The sequence below is a fragment of the Macaca mulatta genome, chromosome 9 (assembly GCF_049350105.2).
Source record: "Macaca mulatta isolate MMU2019108-1 chromosome 9, T2T-MMU8v2.0, whole genome shotgun sequence".
Taxonomy (NCBI): domain Eukaryota; kingdom Metazoa; phylum Chordata; class Mammalia; order Primates; family Cercopithecidae; genus Macaca; species Macaca mulatta.
In genome coordinates this window covers 104,062,091-104,086,788 of record NC_133414.1, presented here as the reverse complement: position 1 = coordinate 104,086,788, position 24,698 = coordinate 104,062,091, and the positions used below count along the sequence as shown (strand labels likewise).

The window sequence follows — 24,698 nt, the reverse complement described above, 5'->3', positions numbered from 1 at the left end:
TGCACTCCAGCCTGGGTGACAGAGTGAGACCCTGTCTCAAATAAACAAAAAGAAAAAAAAATTTTAATTAAATTTACACTTCACACACCTGGTCAATGAAATGGAATTATCCTAATTAAGTTCCTCCCCAAACCTTGGTGTTCCTTTTTCTCCCAGAAAATTGCATTTGTCAATTTAGGATTGTTGAAAAAGAATCCCTCAGTGTTCTACCCTTCTTCCCCAACCTGTCTGGCATCAGTGGGAAAGCAAGGAATTTTCGGCCATCCATTCTACCTGTAACCCAGGGTTGTGTTGGTGACAGTGACTAGGAACTGCTCCTGTTCACTCCAGAGCCATCTGCCTTCATAGACAGGCTTGGAGCTGAGGGCCTCTCATAGCTCACCACATCACTGAAGCCCCCACATACTTCTCAGGTTACCATTTCTGAAACTGGAAGAGTTTTATAATCATATTATCTGTTACTGGGTCAGAGGGCAAGAGAGAACAGAGGAAGTTGATAATTTTTTGGCCAAGTTTTTTTTTTTTTTTTAATACCTTTCAAACTAATAGAGAAGCTCTATTTATAGGCATAATTGGCTTTTACTTTAAAAATGTATTAAAATCAGAAAATAATACTACATCTGACATTCTCGTGGGGGAAATGGCTAATCATGTATGAAAGCAGATATTCAGTCATCCACTGTTTGTTTGCAGTAATATTCAGCCTGTCATTCAAGTAACTTTAGGGCTTTTCTTCAGTATCTAGGTTACTTCTCTTTATTCACCAAATGCTTGTAAATGCAAAATAGAAAGTGCATATTATTAATTTGAATTCTAATGTTTATAATGAGACCATATGCAAAAACTTTAATTTTATCTATTGAAAATGCAGTAAAAGAAAAATCAATGCTCACATAACTCCCTAGTTTATGAAATACGTTTATATACATTATCTTACAACCTACATCTCTGTACGGTAATTGGGACAAATATTTGGTTTCTTCATTTGACAGAGAAGAGAGCCAAGATTCAGAAATGTTAATATTCAAGTTCATGGTTCTACCACTTACTGGGTGATCTTGAACTAGTCCCTTAATCACTCTGTGTAATTTCCTTAAATATGAAGCAGAATTCAAAATAGGGCCTACTGCATAGGGTGTGTGTGAAAATGAAATGAGTTAACTTAGAACAGTATCTGGTACATAGTAAATCTCAACAAATGTTAGCTATTAGCTGTTATTATCACACAGCTAGTAAATGGTAGGACTTGTACCCAAATCTAGAGCTTCTGTCTCCTAGTCCAGAACGCTTTTCATAGTACCATGTGCAATTTACCTTTTAGTAAATCATTGAATGAATTTCTGCCTCACATTGATCTTGTTATTCTTGAAGGGATCTTTTTCTACTTCGTTTACTTTGACTTTAAATTTCTCAAGATCAAAAGAGAAATGTGTTTGAAAGATTCTTCCTGATTTTTAAAAATCCTCTGATTTCTGTTGTCATCTGGGTTTGCTTGAACTCAATTGAAGTATCAGAAGGTGTTTTAGCAGGTGAAGATATCATAAAGTTGTTTTCAAGAGTGATTTTGGGTGTTTCTGGTGAATTTTGTTTTGGTTGGAAGGCCTAAAGTGGGAAGTAGAGTTGAAAGAAATTGTTGGACTACAGCCCAGATTTTGGGGGTTGGGGGGAGTTCAGCCATATCTCTTATCTGCAGTGCTGAGAGAATATTGCCGTTGCAGAGAATGGCAGCTTGGTGACCTCAGAGTAAAGATAATTGTTTTGACACAGGATTATTTATAGTAAAAGAGCCATCCTGAAGAAGTTGGTAAACTGTTATGGACCATTTCCTGGGAAAGGAAAAATTGTTTGTAGATATTTCTTTTGATAATAGTATTTGTAGCAGGCTTTTACTTGTGACTCCCAGTTGTTTTTACTCTATCTACTGCCAGTGTAGATATTTTATGGCTGTGAGATGGGCCTAAGTGAAAATCTGCATGCTTTTGTGGGAGCTACTCAGCTGCTGTAGGGAGACAACCGCCCTTTCTTTGGATGCCCAAAGTCAATGCAAAACTGGATTTGATGTGGAAGATTGCAGAGGGTGGGCAGTGATGTGCAGGAAAGATGGAGTCAGCCTGGAGGCCTTCTTGAGGCAAGGAATAAGAGAAAGCCCCAACTCACTGGGCATGCCCTATCACCAGGCCTTTTTGATGTGTGCATAATACAGTATATACATAGATGGGTACTCTGACTGCAGGATATTCAATATGCTTACAATCTTTGTAGATATCTGTACCAGTATTTAACCTGGTAAGACAGGAGGTTTTAAAGAACCTGCTGAGACCTCCTCTTTGTGATATTTGGACTATTTAACCCTCTTATTTCTAATATTATCTTTAGCAAGTAGAATTAATGTTCTCATATTAAGTGAAAATACTGAATTTTTAAGATTCCCTGGCACCTGATGATAGTTCAATACTGTTTGCAAAAGAGGATATGAAGAAATGATGTATTTATTATCTTTTCTAGTTTTGCAATCAGGTTTTATTTTTCCTGACTAGCCACCAACAGAATCTTCTGACCTATGCAGCATGAGACTAAAGCCCAGAAAACAGCTCTGGGTCCTAAAACCTTGGCAGTCTCTCTCTTGCAACTACATGGCTGCCCATTCAGTTTGGTGCCTTCCCCTGTGTGTTAGTTTCTGCCTGCTATGCTGGGGAGTGGCTGGTCTATTTTTCTGCTGTATTTGCTTGGATGCTCTGTGTAGTAGATGGGCAGTTGGAGAAAAGGCTAAAAATGAATAGCCGTTATCCATTGCCACTGTCACTACATGTTGCCCAGGACTCCAGAGAGTTTTGCTTCTTAGCCAGTTGATTATGAATTAAACACCTCTGATGTGTGAGAATCTTCTGTATGTGGGGATTCGTATCCTTCTCTGCCATTTACCTTCTTCTGATATGCAGTGTACCAGAGGAGAACACTATTGATGATGGTTCCTTTGAGGTTAGTAGCAGAAGGAATGACAGCTGAGAGATTTAGCAAAGCTAGCAGGGTTGTAGAGAAGTTGAAAGCTTAGACTGGTTCATGATGGGCCTTTGCTCAGTTGTCATTTATGAATGCCAGTGTGGCCACGAGTGCCACAGGTGGGCCCTTGAATATCTGTTGCTCTCTTTAAAGTCTTTGCTGATTCTCCCAAGTTGGGCCTTTGCTCCTTAGGATTTCAGTGACACATTTTCCCCCACTTATCTCCCTCAGCTTTGTAGTGAGTAGTTAATTGTCTAAATGTTTCATGTACTTCGTAAGTTTCTTTACAAGAGGAACCTGGGGCCAGGCGTGGTGGCTCACACCTGTAATCCCAGCACTTTGGGAGGCCGAGGCCGGTGAATCACTTGAGGTCAGGAGTGTGAGACCAGCCTGGACAACGTGGTGAAACCCTGTCTCTACTAAAAATACAAAAATTAGACAGATATGGTGGCGGGCACCTGTAATCCCAGCTACTTGGGTGGCTGAGACCTGAGAATCGCTTGAACCCGGGAGGCAGAAGTTGCAGTGAGCGAAGATCATACCACAGAGATTGCGCCACTGCACTGAGATTGAGTGACAGAGCAAGACTCCATCTAAAAAAAAAAAAAAAAAAAAAAAAAAAGAGGAACCTGGTCTTGCTCATTTTAGTATTCTCATAAACCATGGATATGTCCCACTTGCATCAGTTACTTGGTAAATCTTATGGAATTAAACTGAACAAAACTGGCTGTGTCTATGGAAATCCTGCAGCTAGTATCCATTTTTCTAGACCTACTGTACTCTGCCAAGAGGGCATCCCTTAGAGAAGCAGAGCACCATCATCAGAAATAGCATGCAAAAGCACACCAGTTTATTGTTGGCCTTTTTAAAAACTTTTCATGAAGCTTTTTGTGTGTGTGTGTTTGTAACAAAGCTTTTTTAAAAAAAATGAGGGCAGGTGGACTCACCATTGGCCTTAGCCACAACTAACAAGTAGCCAGGAAACAGGCACCTCCTACTTTCCAATTTCTACCAAGCTCTAGGTAGAAAAGCTCTAGCTTTTTTTAAAAAAAAAGCTTTGTTGAAATATCATTCACATACCATACAACTCACCAATGTGACATGTGCATGTCAGTGGTTTTCAGCATGTTTACAGAGTTGTGCAATCATCACCACAATCAATTTTAGAAAATGTATCATCCCAAAAAGAAACTCAGTGCCTATTCCCTCCAGCCTCCCTGTCCTAGGCAGCCATTAACCTATTTTTTGTCTTGATAGATTTGCTGGTTCTGGACATATTTTGTCTGGCTTCTTTTACTTAGCATAATATTTTCAAGGTTTATCCCTGTGGCATGTGGCCAGCCTAGAGCTTGGTAGAAATTGGAAAGCAGGTGGTGCTTGTTTCCTGGGTACTTGTTAGTTGTGGCTAAGGCTAATGGTGAGTCCACATGCCCTCATTAAGGACAACCAGATGTATTTAGTGGAAATTCCGTAGATGTGTTCTAAACTTGCTCCTGTGAGTAATTATAAAAATTAAGATAATATCAATGAGCACCTAACTTAGTTCCTGGACAAAGTCCCTTTGTCCCACTTGAACTTTTTCGATTTAGTAAAATTTGCCAAAATGAAACAACAGATAGTTTGTAATTGGTACTTTGAGTTTAATGTACTGATTCTCCCTTTTGTTTTTGCTCTCCCCAAGGCTATGCCTTTCTGCTGTTCCAGGAGGAAAGCTCAGTACAAGCTTTGATAGATGCCTGCCTGGAAGAAGATGGGAAACTGTACCTGTGTGTGTCAAGCCCCACCATCAAGGATAAGCCAGTAAGTAATACATGGCCAGCTGTTGCTTTTCCAGAGCACATAAGCGATTGGAATAGCTGACCTCCTCCTTCTGATAATGGAAATGCTGGTAACTAGGATCCTCTTACCCAGCTTGGCCTTGCTATGCAGTAGAGTTGGACTTTCGTTGGTGATGGGAAACTAATAATAAATTACTCAGTATTTCATTTTATACCTTTGGGACTGTGTGTAAACAAATATGTCCTTGTCTTTCACTTACAGCTATTTTAAGCTAATTCCTATTCAGAAATTCTGAATTGAGGTAAATAATGCTCTTAGCGGTTTTGGCAGCTGGTTTCCGTCATTATTTCAGATCAAGGACAGGAGTTATTTATTTTTGAAAAAGGTCATAATTGTTGATGTTTGTGTGCCTCTGAATGCAAGGCATTGTGCTGGGTGGTACCCACAGCTAGTTAAATAGAGCCTTCTGGGTCAGGAGCTTACACTGTAAAATGGATAGTTTCAACAGAGCAGGAGAGGGGAAGGGCAGATAACGTGGAGCTAAAACCATAATACAGAGTTTGTGGTTAACAGTTTGTGGCTTCTGAGCCAGAGTATGAGTGAGTAAGTCACTGGATAAGGGAGGAAGATTGTGTCCTTTCTCTGGCAGAAGAGATATCAGTGAAGAAGGGGCAAGATCATGTTCAGAGCAGAATAAAAGAACTTTGTTTATTTGACAGAAGTAGGGATCTCTGGGAAGTTGGCAGGGGTGGGGTGAGGTGAGTTTGTATGTCAAGGCTTGGTGCTAGGTGTGGCAAATAGAGCAAAAATATGACACAGGGTGTGCAAGAGACCAGAGCTATATATACCAGAGGGCTTGCAGCGGCCTCTGTATGACTAGCACCAGAAGTTTGGGGCCTACTTAGCAGCTAGGTTTATTTTCAGAAATGTGCATGGGGAAATAGTTGGATTGAATATAGAAGTTTGAGTGTTGACTCTTGCATTTAAATATCTGCTTGGCTTTGAATAAATCATCTAATCCTTGCTGAACTGTGGTTTCCTCACCTGGAAAATGGGAAGAAGAATCATTCTTCCCTGGGTTGTTGAGAGGCTCAGATAAGAGGAAAATGAATATGAAAGCATTTGGTAGAGGCCAGATACTTGTACAAATTTAACTGGCTAATGTTATCAGTCCTACGTAGGATTCAATAGAGCAAGATTAGAACTCACTTACATGGCAATATCTGTTGAGAAGGATGATGACATCTTGAACAGGGTTTGCGACTGTTTGTTAAAAAATGATATTGGGACTTGGCCACATATAAAGGGGAGAGTGCCGCACTTAAAGCAGAAGAGAGAACTACTAAAGAATGGGGATATTGAGAATATTCATTGGAGAGTAAGCAAATGATGCGGAAAAAGAGGCAAGGATTTTAGCCAGTATAAAAGTGTGACTGTAATTTTCAAATCTGGGGGGCTGTTGCCAAATTTTGGAGTGGTATGAGTTTAGAAAGTCTGTACCCAAAGAAGAAACAAGCCCCTCTCCACACACACAAAAATCTGTACCTGGCCAGGTGCGGTGGCTCATGCCTGTAATCCCAGCACTTTGGGAGGCCGAGGTGGGCGGATCATGAGGTCAGGAGATCGAGACCATCCTGGCTAACACGGTGAAAACCGGTCTCTACTAAAAATACAAAAAAAAATAGCTGAGGGTGGTGGCATGTGCCTGTAATCCCAGCTACTTGGGAGGCTGAGGCAGTAGAATTGCTTGAACCTGGGAGGCGGAGGTTGCAGTGAGCCGAGATCGCGTCATTGCACTCCAACCTGGGCGACAGAGCAAGACTCCGTCTCAAAAAAAAAATCTGTACCCAGTTTGGTAGGGTCAGATATCTGAGAGGCAAATTCTCAACCTCCAGAGAGCCTCTGCTACTGGCATGTCAGTTGGAGAGAAGCTGGAGTGAGCTAGGAAGGTTTAAGATCACACGCTATAGGAGAGGATTAGAAATATATTTTTCTACATAAAAAGGCAGAGGGATAGTAGTACACATTGAGGTAGTTATGTCCACATAGGTTAAGAAGCTAGAGATGAGCACACAGAGTTTATATACCTTGGAAGAATCATGTCACTGGCTCTGTAGGTAAGGAGAATAACATGCCTTGTGGGACAAGCCTTCAGCTGGACAGGATGTCTCTTGAGCAGGGAGTGAGCAGCAGTAGTGGTCAGACGGAGGTGTTGTGGTGGCAATGCCATTACTCTTGAGTGTTTTCACTCGAAACACATGTATTACCCTTGGATTGAAGGACTTTTGAAAATAATTAGTAGAATTATCTGTTTTGGAAATGTTTATGGGGAAACTAACTTTCACTGTTTGTGTTTTGGCAAATTCTGCCTTATTACAGTTTTCATTTTCTGAGCTCAAGTGCAGCAGTTTTATTGTAGCTTGGTGAATTCTGAATGGTGACTGCCAATCACACATTTCTTTGACCCAGGCATACTCAGAATTTCCAGCATAAACAGTTTGAGTAAAACTTAGGATAGGAAACTTAAAAGTCCCCAAACACCTGCAATTTTAATGAACTGGATCCTACTTTGGGTTCCACTCTTTTGGCTTTATTTTTGAAACCTTCTCTTTCTTGGTTTTAGCTCCACATCTGCCACCCCCCCGCCTCATTTATTCATACATCCCTACCTAGGTTCTGGTACATTCCACCTCATTGTGCATGCTCCCATGAGGGGAAAAAAAGCAAGAACTGTGTTGAACCTTTGGAAGTAAATGAGGACCTTGGCAGTAGCTCAAGGCAAAGTCACACTTTGGAGCTCATTCACCGAACTTTTTTTGAGCCATGGCGCTTCCTTGCTCCCAGCTTTTGGCTTGGCTAGCCTTTATTTTCTACCTTTCAGGATCCCAGTGCCCTCATTCTGTTGTTTCATTCTTTCTGACTCTCCCTGGATTTCTTCTTGGAAATACACCATGTTCCAAAATGACCTTGCAGATTTTCTACCCTTTGTCTTTCTTTCTCATCGTTTCCCCTCAAACTCCTATTCCCTTTGGAACAGATTAATCAGATTGTTTTTCTAATGCAGAACCTGGTAGTGAGGTCTCCTTTCACCTATCTTGTCCAGGATCATGCTTGTTTTTTTAACTCAAATGAATTCCAAATTTGTGGATTTCAGGTTGTATTAGGGAGATATTTTTGGTCAGCGACTACGTTTTGTTAAATGACTCAACTCAGACTGTTCTGTGCATAGTTCTGGTCCTGAAAGATTGCAGAAGGAACTGTATTTATGGCCTGATTGATTGACTTCCTCAGTTCCAAAGAATGGGAAGACAAATTGGCAAGAGCAAGAAGAGATATTGAGGAGCTTCTAGATCTATGATTTTTTTTCCTTCTCCAGTAAGAGGAGTTTCATAGTTCAGGTATCCCAGGCATATGAGAAGACAGCTGTGTCCATGTGCAGCTGTGTCCAGGGATTCCAGTGAAGCAGGCAGACATTGTTCACAGTGGTCCTCTCATCAGAGTGACTACTTTTTGAGTATATTAATAGATTGAACCTGAAGGTTCCAGACAGCAAGCTAATAGAGCAAGGGACCTAGAAGGTCTATCAGAGATAGGGGCTGAAAAAGAGTAATCTTGAAAAGAAGGTGGGGAAGGAGCTATTTAAGATTCTAGAACATGTTGGCCGAAGATGTGGGATAGCAAACACCTTAAAAGGAGTATCAGAGGAGTTTCCTGCTTCCTGTTCCTTATGATTTATTTATAGCACGATCACAGTTTCTCTATATCCTGAAACACGACAGAATGATTTTGCTATAAATTTAATAACCATATTACCAAACTAAAGTATGTTTATGTGGGGATCCATTCTTTATGTTATTGCTCAGGTAATGTGGTCATCCACTTAAAACTTGAAAAACAAAAATTGAAAAGAATAAGGAATAAGAATAAGAATAATGATAAGGATAAGAATAAGAATAAGGAATCTGGAAATAAAGGCCAATTTAATTCTTCAGTTTTTAATTCTGTCCCATCTGTCTATCATTCTGGTGTTTCCTCCCCCTGTTTATATATCAGTGAGATTTGTAGCACTTTTCAGTCATTCCTTTTTAGTTACAAAAGCAGTCCAGATCCTTTTCCCAGCTATTTAAGACCTTCCCAGTCTGGCTTCAATTTTTTTCCAGCTTTGCCTTTTTCTGCTTTCCTTCTGAACCCCATATTTTAACCAAACGGAAATATCTGTGCTCTCATCTCGATTTCTTTCTCTTTCTTTCTTTCTTTCTTTCTTCCTTTCTTTCTTTCTTTCTTTCTTTCTTTCTTTCTTTCTTTCTCTCTCTCTCTCTCTCTCTCTCTCTCTCTCTCTCTCTTTCTTTCTTTCCTCTCTCTCTCTCTTTCTCTTTCTTTTTCTTTTTCTTTTTGAGACAGAGTCTTGCTCTGTTGCCTAGGCTGGAGTGCAGTGGTGCAGTCTCAGCACGCTGCAGCCTCCACCTTCTGGGTTCAAGTGATTCACCTGCCTCAGGTAGCTGGGATTACAGGCATGTGTCACCACACCTGGCTAATTTTTATACTTTTAGTAGAGACTGGGTTTCACCATGTTGGCCAGGCTGGTCTCGAACTCCTCATCTCAGGTGATCTACCCACCTTGGACTCCCAAAGTGCTAGGATTACAGGCGTGTGCCACTGTGCCCGGCCTCCCATCTCAATTTCTAATTCCTACCCTTATTTCAAGACTCCTCACAAATGCCATCTCTTTCATGAATCCTTCCCTGATCACCACGTCATGTATCGTGAATGTTACCTATTATTGTAGCTATCTCCAGCCCCATCTAGAGCCATCTTTTTAAAATGGTGTGCCTTCCTTCAGACCGTGTTTGAGTACCTGCTGTGGTCAAGGCACAGTACTGGTTACTATGAATCAGAATGTACTATAAGTTGATATAAAATCTTGTGTCCATAAGTATAGGCTGGGTGCGGTGGCTCATGCCTGTAATCCCAGCACTTTGGGAGGCTGAGGTGGGTGGATCACTTGAGGTCAGGAGTTCGAGACCAGCCTGGCCAACATGGTGAAACCCTGTCTCTGTTAAAAATACAAAACTTAGCCAGGCGTGGTGGTGGGCGCCTCTAATTCCAGCTACTCGGGAGGCTGAGGCACAAGAATCGCTTGAACCCAGGAGGCGGAGGTTGCAGTGAGCCGACATTGCACCATCGCACTCCAGCCTGGGCAGCAGAGGGAGACTCTGTCTCAAAAATAAATAAATTAATTAATTAATTCAATTAAATTAAAAATACACAAATTAGGCATGGTGGCAGATGCCTGTAATCCCAGCTGCTGGTGGGCTGTGGCAGGAGAATCGCTTGAACCCGGGAGGCAGAGGTTGCAGTGAGCTGAGATTGGGCTGCTGCACTCCAGCCTGGGAGACAGAGCAGGACTCAGTCTCAAAAAAAAAAAAAAAAACCCACAAAACAAGTATATAAATACACAGTGTCTATAGAACCTAACACATAAAAGGTTCTCAAATATTTACCAAAGTAACAAAGACAAAACAAAAGAATAAGATACAGATTATGTACTTTGGAGAGTTCACCTATACCTAGAATGATGAAAGAAAACTTCCTGGATGAAGTGTCATTTGAATTAGGCTTGAAGGATGAGGAGAATGTGGAGTTGGCCAAGAGAAGGGTGGAAGTATAGGGAATAGAAATTTCAGAGAAAGGTAAAAACATGAACACAGAAATGGGAAATGGTGTGACATGAATGGAGAATATTTAGGTTGGTTAGATGGAGCACAAATATATGAACGGGAATAGAGAGAATTAAATTGAGCAAAATAGATAGAGACTAAGTTATAGAGCACCTTGATTGATTGCCTCAATCCTTCATTTGTGATGTGTTTACTAAAGGTATTTCATTCTTTGCTTGGTACCTCCTAACACATAACTACAATTTTATCTTGGTCCATTCGAATCTGGTTTTGTATGTCCATCTTAGAATTCACGGCTAAGCCATATCAGCATGTGTGTCATATCCCACCTTGGAAATCTTTAGCATTTCTTATCTTGATTTATTTATTTGTTTCTTGAATTCTTGGTCTAAATTATGGTTTGGGGCTGGGCACAGTGGCTCTTGCCTGTAATCTCAGCATTTTGGGAGGCTGAGACAGGAGGATTGCTTGAGGTCAGGAGTTCGAGGCTGCAGTGAGCTGTGATCACACCAGTGCACTCCAGCATAGGCAACGGTGAGACCCTGTCTCTAAAAAAAGAAAAGAAAAGAAAAGAAAGAAATCATGGTTTGGACACCTTCCATCATAGGAATTTCTTCAAAGAAGGAATTTCCTTTCCAAAGTGAGAGAAGTATCTCCTATTCATTATACATTTGATTTTTTTGCCCTGGGTCTCTGAATCTGCAAATTGGTCCAGAGTTTCTTAGTGCTCGAATCTTTGGAAGCTGTATTTTTTTCCCAGGGAGGTCTAAAAAATGTTGCATTTCCAGCTGGGTGTGGTGGCTCACATCTGTAATCCCAGCACTTTGGGAGGCCGAGGCGGGCGGATTATAAGGTCAGGAGATCGAGACCATCCTGGCTAACACAGTGAAACCCCATCTCTACTAAAAATACAAAAAAAAAAAAAATTAGCTGGGCATGGTGGCAAGTGCCTGTAGTCCCAGCTAGTCTGAAGGCTGAGGCAGGAGGATGGTGTGAACCTGGGAGACGGGGCTTGCAGTGAGCCAAGATCGTGCCACTGCACTCCAGCCTGGGTGACAGAGCAAGACTCTGTCTCAAAAAAAAAAAAAAAAAAGTTGCATTTCCATTGTACTAAATGGTAGCTAGTGGACAAAATAGCCAATGCCACTCCTTAAGGGATAATGTTCAGTGTTTTCCAGTGTTCTGAAGAATACTTCTCCCATCAAAGACTAATCTCTTGAGAGGATCGTTGACAAAAGGTTTCCTCATAATGGTAATAGGTGTCATTTTTTGAGCACTTTGTACATTGTATATCCATTTTGTCTTTTAATTAAAGTTTCCTTAGCCAAAATCATTTGGGAAACATTGATATATTAAGGTTCTGAGAAGTCTTACAATATATACATTTGTGTAAAATTGTTTAATCCAGCATTTTACATACCTGCTTTGGGGATGATACTCGTGTAGATTCCTGTGGAATTAGTATTCCATGAAGCTCATTCAAAGAATAGGCATCTTCCCAGGAAAAACTTCGGTAACCTGAACTTTTATGTGTACATTCCTCTCAAGAGTTTTAGTGATCAGCATGCCAGTAACAACATCCTTGTCCTAGTACCATGGGGCTGAAAGTTCATATTTATGTAGACATTGGACGAAGTTGTCTGGCTGGAGTACAAGATTGCCTGAGACAGTGAACCTGAAAGTTAAAATAGCTGGATACGGTGCTAGTTTCACTGCTAACTCATTTTTCTTGAGCTTTGCTAACTGCTGGTTTTGTTAATAGGTCCAACAGATGTCCGTTGGTCATTTCTTGATGCATTGCAAATAGGCATAAAGAGTTTGGAGAAAAAAGAGTTGTTAATCACTCACCAGTAAAAATTCATGTTGACTTGTCCAGGAGCCTCTCTGGAAGCTGTGACTGGTGGCCAGTAGCCTGGAGAACAGGGAGTCTTGCAGGCACACAACATGATTGTAGTGGAAAGAGTACATGTAGACTGTTTTATAAACCTGGAGTTCAGTTCCAAGATGACTTCCCTCTTCTGATCCTTAGCTTCCTTAGCTCTAAAGTAGGGATAATTTTTAGAGCATATAGTGTGGTGCTGTTTAAGTGTGACTGTAAAATGCCCAGCACAGTAGTGCAATATAAGTGCTCAAACGTGCTGTTGATTTCTTTTTTCTTTCAAAAGGGAATCAGCTGTCATGTTTATGCTTTCTGAGTGATGTAGCAGCATCAGCAGTGATGATGAACACTAGATAATTTTGATCACTGAGTGGGTCTCACCTAGTGGCATCAGAGATTTGCACTCATTAAGCCCAAGACCTTGGGCATTCACTGGTGACCAAATACACCCTATTTTCCTACCTCTGGAAGGTAGCTCTCAGTGGAGTGAGGAGAGTAATCTGGGAGCTGTGGAAGAGCAGCTGCTGGACATGTTTTGTGACACCAGTGTCAGCCCCTCAGGAAAACATTTGTTTACACACCAAACTTGCACAGAGCACTCACTAATGGTTAGGCACTGTGCTGCGCAGTTGGGATCCACACAAATATATGGTTTCAGCCTTAGAGGATCTTAGAGTCCAATAGAGGGAAATAGACATATGACCAGTAAGTGACCTAAGGAGCCACAGATGCTCTGAAAACCTGAAAGTTAAAATAGCTGCATGGAAGTATTAGAGGGAGTAGTTGTGATGGGGAGAGCGCTCCAAGGGCAGAGTACTCAGATGTTTCTGAGACAGTCAGAAAAGCCTTTAGAGAGAAGGTGTTGACTTGAGTCTTCTGGGCATAACATTTAATTGATAATGGCTTTATTAAATCAAATACAGTGCAAAGATATGCATAACCATTTTCATGGGTCAGTTTATGCATGTTCTATTTCTGCACTGAGTGCCCTTATGAAACAGTGTACCGAATTGTTCGAATTGTTCATCAGTAACTGAAGGTCCCAAAGGGGTTGTAAAGCCTGTAGTCGCCTTGCATCAGATAATAGGCTCTGCAGCCTGGTGATGGGGGTAGGAGTTTCCTTTTTGTACCTGGACTGTTTCCTAAACCTGAGGGTGGACTTGGAGTATCCAAATAGGACGTGAAAGAATTTCCTAGGGTTACTTTTGGCTCCCTGTCTAGGAAGAATCCTGGCTATTTTGACGAAGATTTTCTTCTTCTACTTGGAGACTACTTGTATCTAGGGAATGGGAGGAATAGTCTGAATGTGAGAGTTACGGCTTTTTGCCTTGAGGCCTGACGGAGGTCTGACTGAAGCCCCCAGAGCTACCTGGAATATAGAAGTCTTACTAAGGCCAAAGACTCTGATTAGCTGTTCCTTTCTCTCCACTGCCCCCAGAAGATGCAGGGAAGGCCTCTCTTCCTCTTCAGCACTTGAGAATAATAGATAGCATCTAAACTCCTGAAACTGGCTGACCTATTTGTTAGGGAGCTATGTGGTCAAAATTATGTTGAAATGGATATCAGTGTGCTGTGAGGAGTCCAAACCACAATTATTATTGTGGCTCTTAGTTTTGGTGATTAATAATAAACCAACTCCTTATGCCAGGGAAGAGATAAAGATGCCTCACAAACCACAAACTAGCTTGTTTATTTATTTATTTATTTATTGAGACAGAGGCTGTCACCCAGGCTGGAGTGTAGTGGCATAATCTCGGCTCACTGCAACCTCCACCTCCCAGGTTCAAGCGATTCTTTTGCCTTAGCATCCTGAGTAGCTGGAATTTCAGGCACACACCACCATGCCCAGCTAATTTTTGTATTTTTAGTAGAGACGGGGTTTCACCATGTTGGCCAGGCTGGTCTCGAACTTTGACCTCAAGTGATCCACCCACCTTGGCCTCCCAAAGTGTTGGGATTACATGTGTGAGCCACCACACCTGGCCACAAACTAGTTTATTTCTGATATTGCTGGGGCAATCCAGTCATTCTGTGAAGTCTGTGATGCTTAAAATAGAATTGCTGACAGCTGGGGTGGGTCTGAGTTCATCACCACTACAACTGAGCTGTTGCAGCTGTATGTCAGCAGACCTAGGTTTAGCTGACTCATCCTGGCTATTGGGATGAGCTGGGGTGCTGCTGCTTGTTGGGGAGAGCAGTCCTGATGGTTCTGCAGTATTGTTTTTCTGATTTATGTAGACTAAAAGGATTGTAGGATTGGGGAGAGAATAATGGAGACTTTTTTTCCTAAAGAGCTTGAGTTTGAAGGGTACTGAAAAGAGGAAAAGGAAAAAGGAAATCAGAGTATGGGGGAAGTAGCTGAGCTCTGAACCAGGTCCTTTATGGGAAAAAGAGCATATGGCTTTGAGGGGGTCTTTAGTCAGGTAGTTTCCCGAGCTGGCTGCCCGAACAGTTTGCTGTTTGGAGCTGCCTTGAGATGAACAGATGAAAATGAAATCCTATGCAGTAGGATGTTCATATGATGGATGCTGTAATCTAAAGAAGGGACCATACAGAGTGAGAAGTTAAAAATGAACTTGATGATATGTATTGGTAGATGAATATCTAAATACTAAATTGTAACTGAGAACTCTAGGTGTAGGGATATGTGGTTATGCTGAGAAATTTGAAGTCTTGAGGTTTGTGTTAGAAACAGTTCATGGCCAGGTGTGGTGGCTTATGCCTGTAATCCCAGCACTTTGGGAGGCATAGGCTGGTGGATCACGAGGTTATGAGATCGAGACCATCCTGGCTAACAGGGAGAAACCCCATCTCTACTAAAAATACAAAAAATAGCCGGGCGTGGTGGTGGGTGCCTGTAGTCCCAGCTACTCGGGAGGCTGAGGCAGGAGAATGGTGTGAACCCGGGAGGCAGAGCTTGCAGTGAGCTGAGATCGTGCTACTGCACTCCAGCCTGGGCGACAGAGTGAGACTCTCTCAAAAAACAACAACAACAACAACAACAAAAACTGTTCTTATCTTATCGGCTGGGCGTGGTGGATCACCTGAGGTTAGGAGTTCGAGACCAGCCTGACCAACCTGGTGAAACTCCGTCTCTACTAAAAATACAAAAATTAGCTGGGCATGGTGGCGGGCGCCTGTAATCCCAGCTATTCAGGAGGCTGAGACAGGAAAATCACTTGAACCCAGGAGGTGGAGGTTGCAGTGAGCCAAAATTGTGCCATTGCACTCCAGCCTAGGTGACAAGAGCAAGGCTCCATCAAAAAAACCACAAAAAACAAAAAACAAACTATTCGTATTAAAACTATGTTTTCAGGCTGGGCGTGGTGGCTCACGCCTGTAACCCTAGCACTTTGGGAGGCCGAGGCGGGTGGATCACCTGAGGTCGGGAGTTTGAGCCCAGCCTGATCAACATGGAGAAACCCTGTCTCTACTGAAAATACAAAAAAATTAGCCAGGCGTGGTGGCGCATGCCTGTAATCTCAGCTACTTGAGAGGCTGAGGCACGAGAATCGCTTGAACACGGGAGGTGGAGGTTGTGGTGAGTAGAGATCGTGCCATTGCACTCCAGCCTGGGCAACAAGAGTAAAACTCTGTCTCAAAAAAAAAAACAAAAAAAACAACTATGTTTTCTCCTTGCTGCTGGGGGGAAAACAAATATGTTTTCTCCCTGCTGCAAGGAGGGAAAACAGAAACAAAAACTTGTGTTTTCTCTTATCCTGTAATTAAATTAGATACAACAAAAATATTTTCCTGAGAGAAGGGCTGGTTCTGTCGCCCAGGCTGGAGTGCAGTGGCTTCATCACAACTCACTGCAACCTCAAACTCCAGGGCCTAAACGATCTTCCCACCTTAGCCACCACACCTAGCTAATTTTAAAAAGGTTTTCATAGAGACAGGGTGTCACTATGCTGCCCAGGCAGGTCTTGAACTCCTGGCCTCAAGTGGTCCTCCAGCCTTGGCCTTCCAAAGTGCTGAGATTATATAGGCATGAGCCACCATGCCTGGCCAAAAATGCTTTTTTTTTTTTTTTGAGACGGCGTTTCACTGTCCAGGCTGGAGTGCATGGCGTGATCTCAGTTCACTGCAACCTCTGCCTCCCGGATTCAGGCAATTCTCCTGCCTCAGCCTTCCAAGAAGCTGGGATTATAGGCACCTGCCACCAAACCCAGCTAATTTTTTGTATTTTTTGTATTTTTTTTTTTTTTTTTTTTTAGTAGAAATGGGGTTTCACCATGTTGGCCAGGCTGGTCTCAAACTCCTGACCTCAGGTGATCCACCCGCCTCGGCGTCCCAAAGTGCCGGGATTACAGGCGTGAGCCACCGTGCCTGGCCAAAAATGCATTTTATATTTAATTTTAACTAAGAGGTTCTGGTCAATTGTCAATGAAATTTTCTTTTTAGGAAATGATGTTATCATATAACATTCTGATTAAAGAAGTAACCCATTGTAGAGGGCAGACACAGTGGCTCACGCCTATAATCCTAGCACTTTGGGAGGCTGAGGTGGGTGGATTGCTTGGGCCCCTAAGTTCAAGATCAACCTGGGCAACACGGCAAAACCCTGTCTCTACAAAAAATACAAAAATTAGCTGGGCATGGTGGCTCATGCTTGTACTCCATGTACTACTGTACTCTAGCCTGAGTGACAGAGTGAGACCCTGTCTCAAAAAAAAAAAAAAAAGGCGACGAAAAGACCCATATTGCATGTCTTGTTTTTCCTAGCCCTTGACCTAATCTTATCCCTATTAATGACCTTCAGTTTTAAGTAGGATGAAACTTTAGTTTTTATATGGAGCTATAATTATTTTACTCTTTATTGATAAAAATTTCAAACTGGGCCAGCCATGGTGGCTCATGCCTGTAATCCCAGCACTTTGGGAGGCTGAGGTGGGCGGATCACTTGAGGTCAGGAGTTTGAGACCAGCCTGGCCAACATGGTGAAACCCTGTCTCTACTAAAAATACAAAAACTAACCAGGCTTTGGGGCAGGTGCCTGTAATCCCAGCTACTTGGGAGACCGAGGCAGGAGAATTGCTTGAACCCGGGAGGCAGAGGTTGCAGTGAGCCAAGATTGCACCACTACACTCCAGCCTGAGTGACAGAGCAAGACTCCATCTAAAAAAAAAAAGAAAGAAACATAAAAATAGTCAAACTGGTTTGGTAACATATCTTTTATACAGTTTAGCCAGAAAACTTTCAGTTCTTTGAACAGCTATCTAATATTTCAGTTTAGTATACTCTTAACCATTTAAAGTTAATCTCTATAGAATCAAACTTTTCAGAGCAATAGCAAGAAATAAGTAAGGAAAAGGCCAGGGATGGAGTGAAGTTTCTGAAAACTTGGCGCTGAGACGGGCAGATCACCTGATGTTGAGACCATCCTGACCAACATGGAGAAACCCCATCTCTACTAAAAATACAAAATTAGCCAGGCATAGTGGTGCATACCTGTAATCGCAGCTACTTGGGAGGCTGAGACAGGAGAATCACTTGAACCTGGGAGGCAGAGGTTGCGGTGAGCCGAGATTGTGCCATCACACTCCAACCTGGGCAACAAGAGCGAAACTCCGTCTCAAAAAAAAAAAAAAAAGAGCAAGGTATAGTAGGGCAGAATTATTGGAAGTGTAGGTATTAATAGGTGTCATGCAAAAAATGGGGTCTATGGAAATAATTTTAGAAATGCTGAATTAAACAACATTGAACAGATTTTTTTTTTTTTGAGACGGAGTCTCGCTCTGTCGCCCAGGCTGGAGTGCAGTGGCCGGATCTCAGCTCACTGCAAGCTCCGCCTCCCGGATTCATGCCATTCTCCTGCCTCAGCCTCCCGAGTAGCTGGGACTACAGGCGCCCACCACCTCGCCCAGCTAGTTTTTTGTGTTTTTTTAGTAGAAACGGGGTTTCACCGTGTTAGCCAGGATGGTCTTGATCTCCTGACCTCGTGATCCGCCCGTCTCGGCCTCCCAAAGTGCTGGGATTACAGGCTTGATCCCCTGCACCCGGCCAGACTTTTTTTTTTTTTTTTTGAGGTGGAGTTTTGCTCTTGTGCCCAGGCTGGAGTGCAGTGGTGTGATCTTGGCCCACCACAGCGTCTACTTTCTGGGTTCAAGCAATTCTCCTGCCTCAGCCTCCGAAGTAGCTGGGATTACAGGCGTGCACCACCATGCCTGACTGATTTTGTATTTTTGTAGATACGGGGTTTCACCCTGCTGGTTAGGCTGGTCTCGAACTCCTGACCTCAGGTGATCCACCCACCTTGGCCTCCCAAAGTACTGGGATTACAGGTGTGAGCCACTGCACCTGGCTGAAAAGATTTCTATAGAATTTCTTAGAGCCTTTAATTAAGTACACTAATGGGTGCCATGAAACGCCAAGAAGGAGAAGATAATCTACAGCTTTTCCCCAACACTGCTTATCTGGCAGACCAACCTTAGGGACCCATGTTCCACAGAACACACTTTGAGAAACCTTGAAAAGGAATATTACTGATTTCACTACTAACTGTTGATATTATTAATGTTAAATTCTTTTAGATTTCTTAAAGGCTGATGTTAAAGTCACTATATGGTATAAATTATTATATTTATAGCACTCAGCACTGTGTTTGGTTTTTGTCTTTATTCCTAAAAAGATTTTGCCTTTGGAGGTAAGCAGTTATATGAAAAAGAAGATAAGAATTTAGAAGATAATGTAATTCAGCCAAAAGTAGTCCTCAGGAGAGCTTCCATAGGAATACGTGCTTTAGAGAGAAACTAAAGAAAAACGATTTTTGTATTTTCTCTCATATGTGCTAATGGAACAAAACGTTCCATCATTGTGAGCTGTGTGGTAACTAAACTCTTCAAGCCAAAGATCATGGACTGGGTGGGGCCCGTGGCATACATCTGGTCTGCAGATAGTTTTATTTAGCCTGTATAGTGACTTTTAACATTTGAATTAGTTCCTATTTTAGAATCTTGAAGTTTCACTTAAAAATCTGAATTTCTAGCCACTCTTGAAAAATGAGAAAAGTCTGACAATACATAGGCAAGTGGTAACTACTTGCTGGAGCTGAGAAGTAGTTTACTCCAGTGTGTTACTGCCTGCGTACTAACCCAAACGTGGCTTGACATTTGTGCTACCTGTCTGACCCTATGGCCATTTGAGTTTGTGTGACCCCCTACTGTAAGGACATGGCATGGCCCAAGAGCTGGAGCTTCCCAAAGGATACTGTAGCCCCTCTTTTTATATGTTTATTTTTATTTTATTTTGAGACAGGGTCTCACTCTAATCACCCAGGCTGGAGTGCAGTGGTGCAATCCTGGCTCACTGCAACCTCTGCCTCCCAGGTTCAAGTGGTTTTCCTGCCTCAGCGTCCTGAGTAGCTGGGATTACTGGTGCCCACCACCACACCCAGCCAATTTTTGTATTTTTAGTAGAGACGGGGTTTCACCATGTTGGCCAGGCTGTTGTCGAACTCCTGACTTCAAATGATCCGCCCAGCTCGGTCTCCCAAAGTGCCGGGATTACAGAAATGAGCCACTGCACCTGGCCAGCAAACTCTTTTTAGAGTCACCTTTACAAGCAGATGTGGTCAGGCTGCTCCAGGAAGAAGTGCTGGAATCATGTTAGGATAATTTAAGGGAATCTTTACTGTTTCTGGGGGACATCCTTATACTTGTCCTCAGGATGCTGAGGCTTTTACTGCCCCTAAAGCGCCTACTTGACAACATACTGGAAGAGTTGTTTCACTCACACACCTTCTTTGTCACACACACTCACAGAGTTAGCCCTGTACAGTTGTTCCTAAGTTTGCATAAGAGATTGGTTCTAGGACCCCCGCTCAGATACCAAAATCCACAGATGCTCGAGTCCCTTACATAAAATAGTGTAACCTATGTGCATCCTCCCATACACTTTGAATTGTCTCTAGATTACTTATAATACCTAATACAATGTAAATGCTATGTAAATAGTCGTTCTACTGTAGTTTTAAAATTTGTATTATTGTTACTGTTATTTTTGTTTTAAAACATATTCTAGGCTGGACATAGTGGCTCACACCTGTAATCCCAGCACTCTGGGAGGCCGAGGCAGGTAGATACCTGAGATCAAGAGTTTGAGACCAGCCTGGCCAACATGATGAAACCCCATCTCTACTAAAAAAAGAAAAATCAGCCGGGTATGGTGACACGCCCTAGCAACTCAGGAGGCTGAGGCAGGGGAATTGCTTGAACCTGTGAGGTGGAGGTTTCAGTGGGCTGAGATTGTGCCACTGCACTCCAGCCTGGGTGACAGAACGAGACTCCATCTCCAAAAAAAAAAAAAAAAAAGTTTTCTATTTGAGATTGGCTGACCCTCGTTGCAGACTCAGAACCCTCAGACATGGAGGCCCAGTTTTGTATAGAGAGAGGAAATTTATATTGAATTAGGACAGAATTATAATTTCATCTATTCTCAAAAATAATTATTAAACGAAGATAATTAAAAAGTGGTTATTTTATTTATACTCTCCACAAAATATTTGAATTAGCTTATAAAGTATGATATAACAATGAAGTATATATATATACATATATACACACACACACATATATATATATATGCACATACACACACACACACACACACACACAAAATCAGGACCAGAAAATATATCCAAACAAAGAGTAAGTCCAGAAGGATAGAACACGGATATCAGGACCTGAGGTCTGGAGAAACAGGCCTGATGTGAGAATGGGCTTAGATTTCAGAGAGAAACCAGAGTGTGAGTGTAACTTTTCATACAGGTAGTACCACAATATTATTATTTGCTTAGTAGATAGAGTGTATTGATATTGTTCTATGTTGATTAATTCTGCAGAGGTGACAGCTCTGAGCAACTGTTTTCTGGTGGCAGCTGGGAAATGTAGGTTTTGTGAATAGGGTTAATCAGCACTGTGTCTTGAGCCCTCTTCCTATATTTTTACCTTATCTACAATGCCAAGAATAAAGGAATGGGTGTGTGCAATGTGATGAAGTGAGGTTGGGGGTTGGGGAGTGGGCAGAAAAGGCAGTAGGCAATAATGAAAGCTCTCAGCAGGAAGGTTTGAGATCTTTTGCAGAGTTCTTTTGAGCAGTGGTAACCTACAGCTATTGATAAAAGGCTGTATTTCCTGTCTCAGTTAATTGAGCATGAAAGCAGACCACTGGATACTACACAAGAATAGTTTTCATTTTTTAAATAAAGTTATCTATGATCGAATGCAATTAACATAAAGTGATTGGAATTACCTTACCAGGTCCCTAAGCTGCCTTAACTGCTTTATTAGGAATGAGATCAGAAGAGAGATTGTGTGTAGAAAAAGATACATCTGTGTGTGTGTGTATGTGTGTGTGTGTGTATGTGTGTATTTAAGGGAATCTTTACTGTTTGTTCTCACAGTGTCAGGAAATTATTGTGTATTAAATGAAAAAATTAGTAATAGGCAATAGTTCCTCATGAAGGCATTTAAAAGTAATGCTTTATGGTATTAGTGAATCTGCCTTTGTAGTAAATGTCAAGGGAATGATAATTTAGTCAAACAGACCAAAGTTTACACGGAAAGAACTGCATTTTTTTTCATGCAATAAAGGTGGAGCAAATGTCTGAATGTGAACGGTATTGTAAACAGGTCCAAATTTTCAGGGTCTAGGGAAGAAATGGAGATTTTGTGTCTTCTGGCTAAGTGGTGAGGCCAACAGTGTCATAAAAGGCAAAAAGTGGCTGGGCTCAGTGGCTCGCTCCAGTTATCCCAGCCCTTTGGGAGGCCGAGGTGGGCAGATCTCTTGAGGTCAGGAGTTTGAGACCACCCTGGCCAACATGGCGAAACCCTGTCTCTGCTAAAAATATAAGAATTACCCAGGTGTGGTGGCAGGTGCCTATAATTCCAACTACTCAGGAGGCTGAGTCACGAGAATCATTTGAACCCAGGAGACAGAGGTTGCAGTGAGCCAAGATAATGCCACTGCACTCCAGCCTGGGCAATAAGGCAACACTCTTGTCTCAAATAATAATAATAAAGGCAAAAAGTTAGGTGAGGGTGAATTTTTTTAGCAATCTTAAAGAATGTGTAGACTGGCCAGGCACGGTGGCTCATGCCTGTAATCCTAACACTTTGGGAGGCCGAAGCGGGTAGATCCCCTGAGGTTAAGAGTTTGAGACCAGCTGGCCAACATGGTGAAACCTTGTCTCTACTAAAAATACAAAAATTAGCTGGGTGTGGTCGTGGTCACCTGTAATCCCAGCTACTTGGGAGGCCAAGGCAGGAGAATTCTCTTGAACCCAGGGGTTGGAGGTTGCATGAGCCAAGATGGTGCCACTTTACTCCAGCCTGGGCAAAAAGGAGAAACTCCATCTCCAAAAAAAAAAAAAAGAAAAAAAAAAAAGTAGACTATTTCTAACTGAGCAATTCCAGTTTTAAAGTTAATTCAAAATTTTTGAAAGTATAATTGCCACAGGTGCTACCTTTCAAGTGGGAGTACTCCTGGGTATAAGCCAAGCCACATACGAAATTATCCCATATGTTTCTTTGCATTGAGTGTTGATGTCTGAGCAAGGGGGAAAATGAACAATTCCATTAATACTAAGGAAATGAAAAGTCAACTTTTTTGTTTTCTATCTTAGTCATTGGTGGAGGGGAGGGGGAATGGCATGTTCCTTGAGGACAGATACCAGGTTCCCTTTCTGCACCCAGCCCGCTTCTCAGAGCATATTGGCTACTTGCCTAACTGGTTGGTTTTGAGGCAGTGCAGAATTTGCCTTCTCATGCAGGAGGATGTTTTTGTGTTTTTGTTTTGTTTTAAGCTATTCTTTGATAACATGTTTTAAGGTTTCATGTATAAAATCATATACATAAAGGCTCATGTTTTAAGGTTAAAATTCTAATGAAATACCTTATTTTTTACTCTGTGATAAAATAGTACAAACTATGGGCACTAAGTCAGAGTCCCAGTTAAGAAAAATGACCAAATAGAAATATGCCACAAAGATTTCTTTTTCTGCTTTAAACAAAATTTACTTAAACTTTGAGGCTTGCTTTTATTTAACCAGCCTCGTTTGTCAAAATCAGATAAATCCAAAAGAGATATCTCTCTCTCTCTTTTTTTTTTTCCGGAGGCAGTCTTGCTCTGTCACCCAGGCTGCAGTGCAGTGGCGCGATCTCAGCTCACTGCAACCTCTACCTGCTGGGTTCAAGTGATTCTCATGCCTCAGCCTCCTGAGTAGCTGGGACTATAGATGTGAGCCACTACACCCAGCTAGTTTTTGTATTTTCAGTAGAGACAGGGTTTCACCATGTTGGCCAGGCTGATCTCGAACTCCTGACCTTAAGGAATCCATCTTCCTCGGCCTTCCAAAGCGCTGGGATTACAGGTGTGAGCCACCGTGCCTGGCCAGAGAGTACTCTCTTTGTGCTATATTGTTATCTCTGGTAATTCTATGCTAACTTGCTGCGTGTTAATCTGTATTAAATCATATTGCTGAAAGATATGTTTGAATTTGGAAGGTGATGAGAATTAAAAAGTCAGACATGGATAATTTTTAGAAAATACTCCTGATGTACTTTAGATGAACTCTTAAAACAAAGTGGTGTATTGTGACACATTGTAAACAGTCTCTATCGTGTGTTAAAATGAATCTGATTCAAAATGCAGACTGTCTCTAAAAGCCTGCCTTACAATAAAAAAAAACACAGGCAGAGGTGGTTTCCAGTGGTTTCATGTTATATGTCATATGTCTAGAGTGCTGAGTACAGTACCTGTAAGTAGATTCCCCAAGAGATCTATTGAAAGGTACTTAATGCGGATTACATTAACTAATTAACTGGATTTTGTTTGGGTCATGTTCATTGTGAAATGCACAAATCAGTGGGTTTGTCTTTAGTCATCTTATTCTCATTTGGGGTTGCTGGAAATGAAGTAAGGACCAAGTAAACGACTTTTTTTCAGGTGCAAATTCGACCATGGAACCTAAGTGACAGTGACTTTGTAATGGATGGTTCTCAGCCTTTGGACCCCAGAAAAACTATCTTTGTTGGGGGAGTTCCACGACCCCTTCGAGCTGGTGAGTGGAAATAGTAACACCACAACAACAAAACCAACAACAACAAAATCCCCAATGCCTTTAGTCTTAAATATTTTCTAGGTTTCCAGTGAGCTATACATAGTCTCCAAAAAGAAGGCTGTTGTCGTTTTCACTGAGCTTTTTCAGGATTAAAGGTTTTCTCCCAAAATGCTCTATTTTGTTATGGTGCAAAAGTGAATTTCATTAAACAGTTATGTTGAAAAAATGAATTTTATTTAGTGCTTTCCTATTTAATCCCTTATGTAAAAAATAATAACACATTTGGCAGTGTGCATTCTTA

General features: G+C 41.8%; 1 protein-coding gene and 2 long non-coding RNA genes across 18 annotated transcripts in view; 1 reads left to right on the top strand and 2 right to left on the bottom strand.

The window, feature by feature from the left end:
* The window catches only part of LOC144331184 (uncharacterized), a 57,896-nt gene extending 54,258 nt beyond the window's left edge, over window positions 1–3,638 (bottom strand). The window contains exon 1 of the long non-coding RNA XR_013398145.1: window positions 3,410–3,638. This is a non-coding gene — a long non-coding RNA (uncharacterized LOC144331184). The remainder of the gene's footprint in view (window positions 1–3,409) is intronic.
* The window catches only part of CPEB3 (cytoplasmic polyadenylation element binding protein 3), a 242,984-nt gene that overhangs the window by 176,294 nt on the left and 41,992 nt on the right, over window positions 1–24,698 (top strand). For all 16 annotated transcript variants that reach the window (XM_015147694.3, XM_002805760.4, XM_015147688.3 and 13 more), the window contains 2 exons: window positions 4,682–4,800; window positions 24,283–24,397. In XM_015147694.3, the coding sequence (XP_015003180.2) occupies window positions 4,682–4,800; window positions 24,283–24,397 (234 nt within the window). The remainder of the gene's footprint in view (window positions 1–4,681; window positions 4,801–24,282; window positions 24,398–24,698) is intronic.
* On the bottom strand, window positions 11,516–16,084 carry LOC144331179 (uncharacterized). The gene is made up of 2 exons (XR_013398140.1): window positions 15,516–16,084; window positions 11,516–14,056 (listed from the first exon to the last, which is right to left on the bottom strand). It is a non-coding gene; the product is annotated as an uncharacterized LOC144331179 (long non-coding RNA).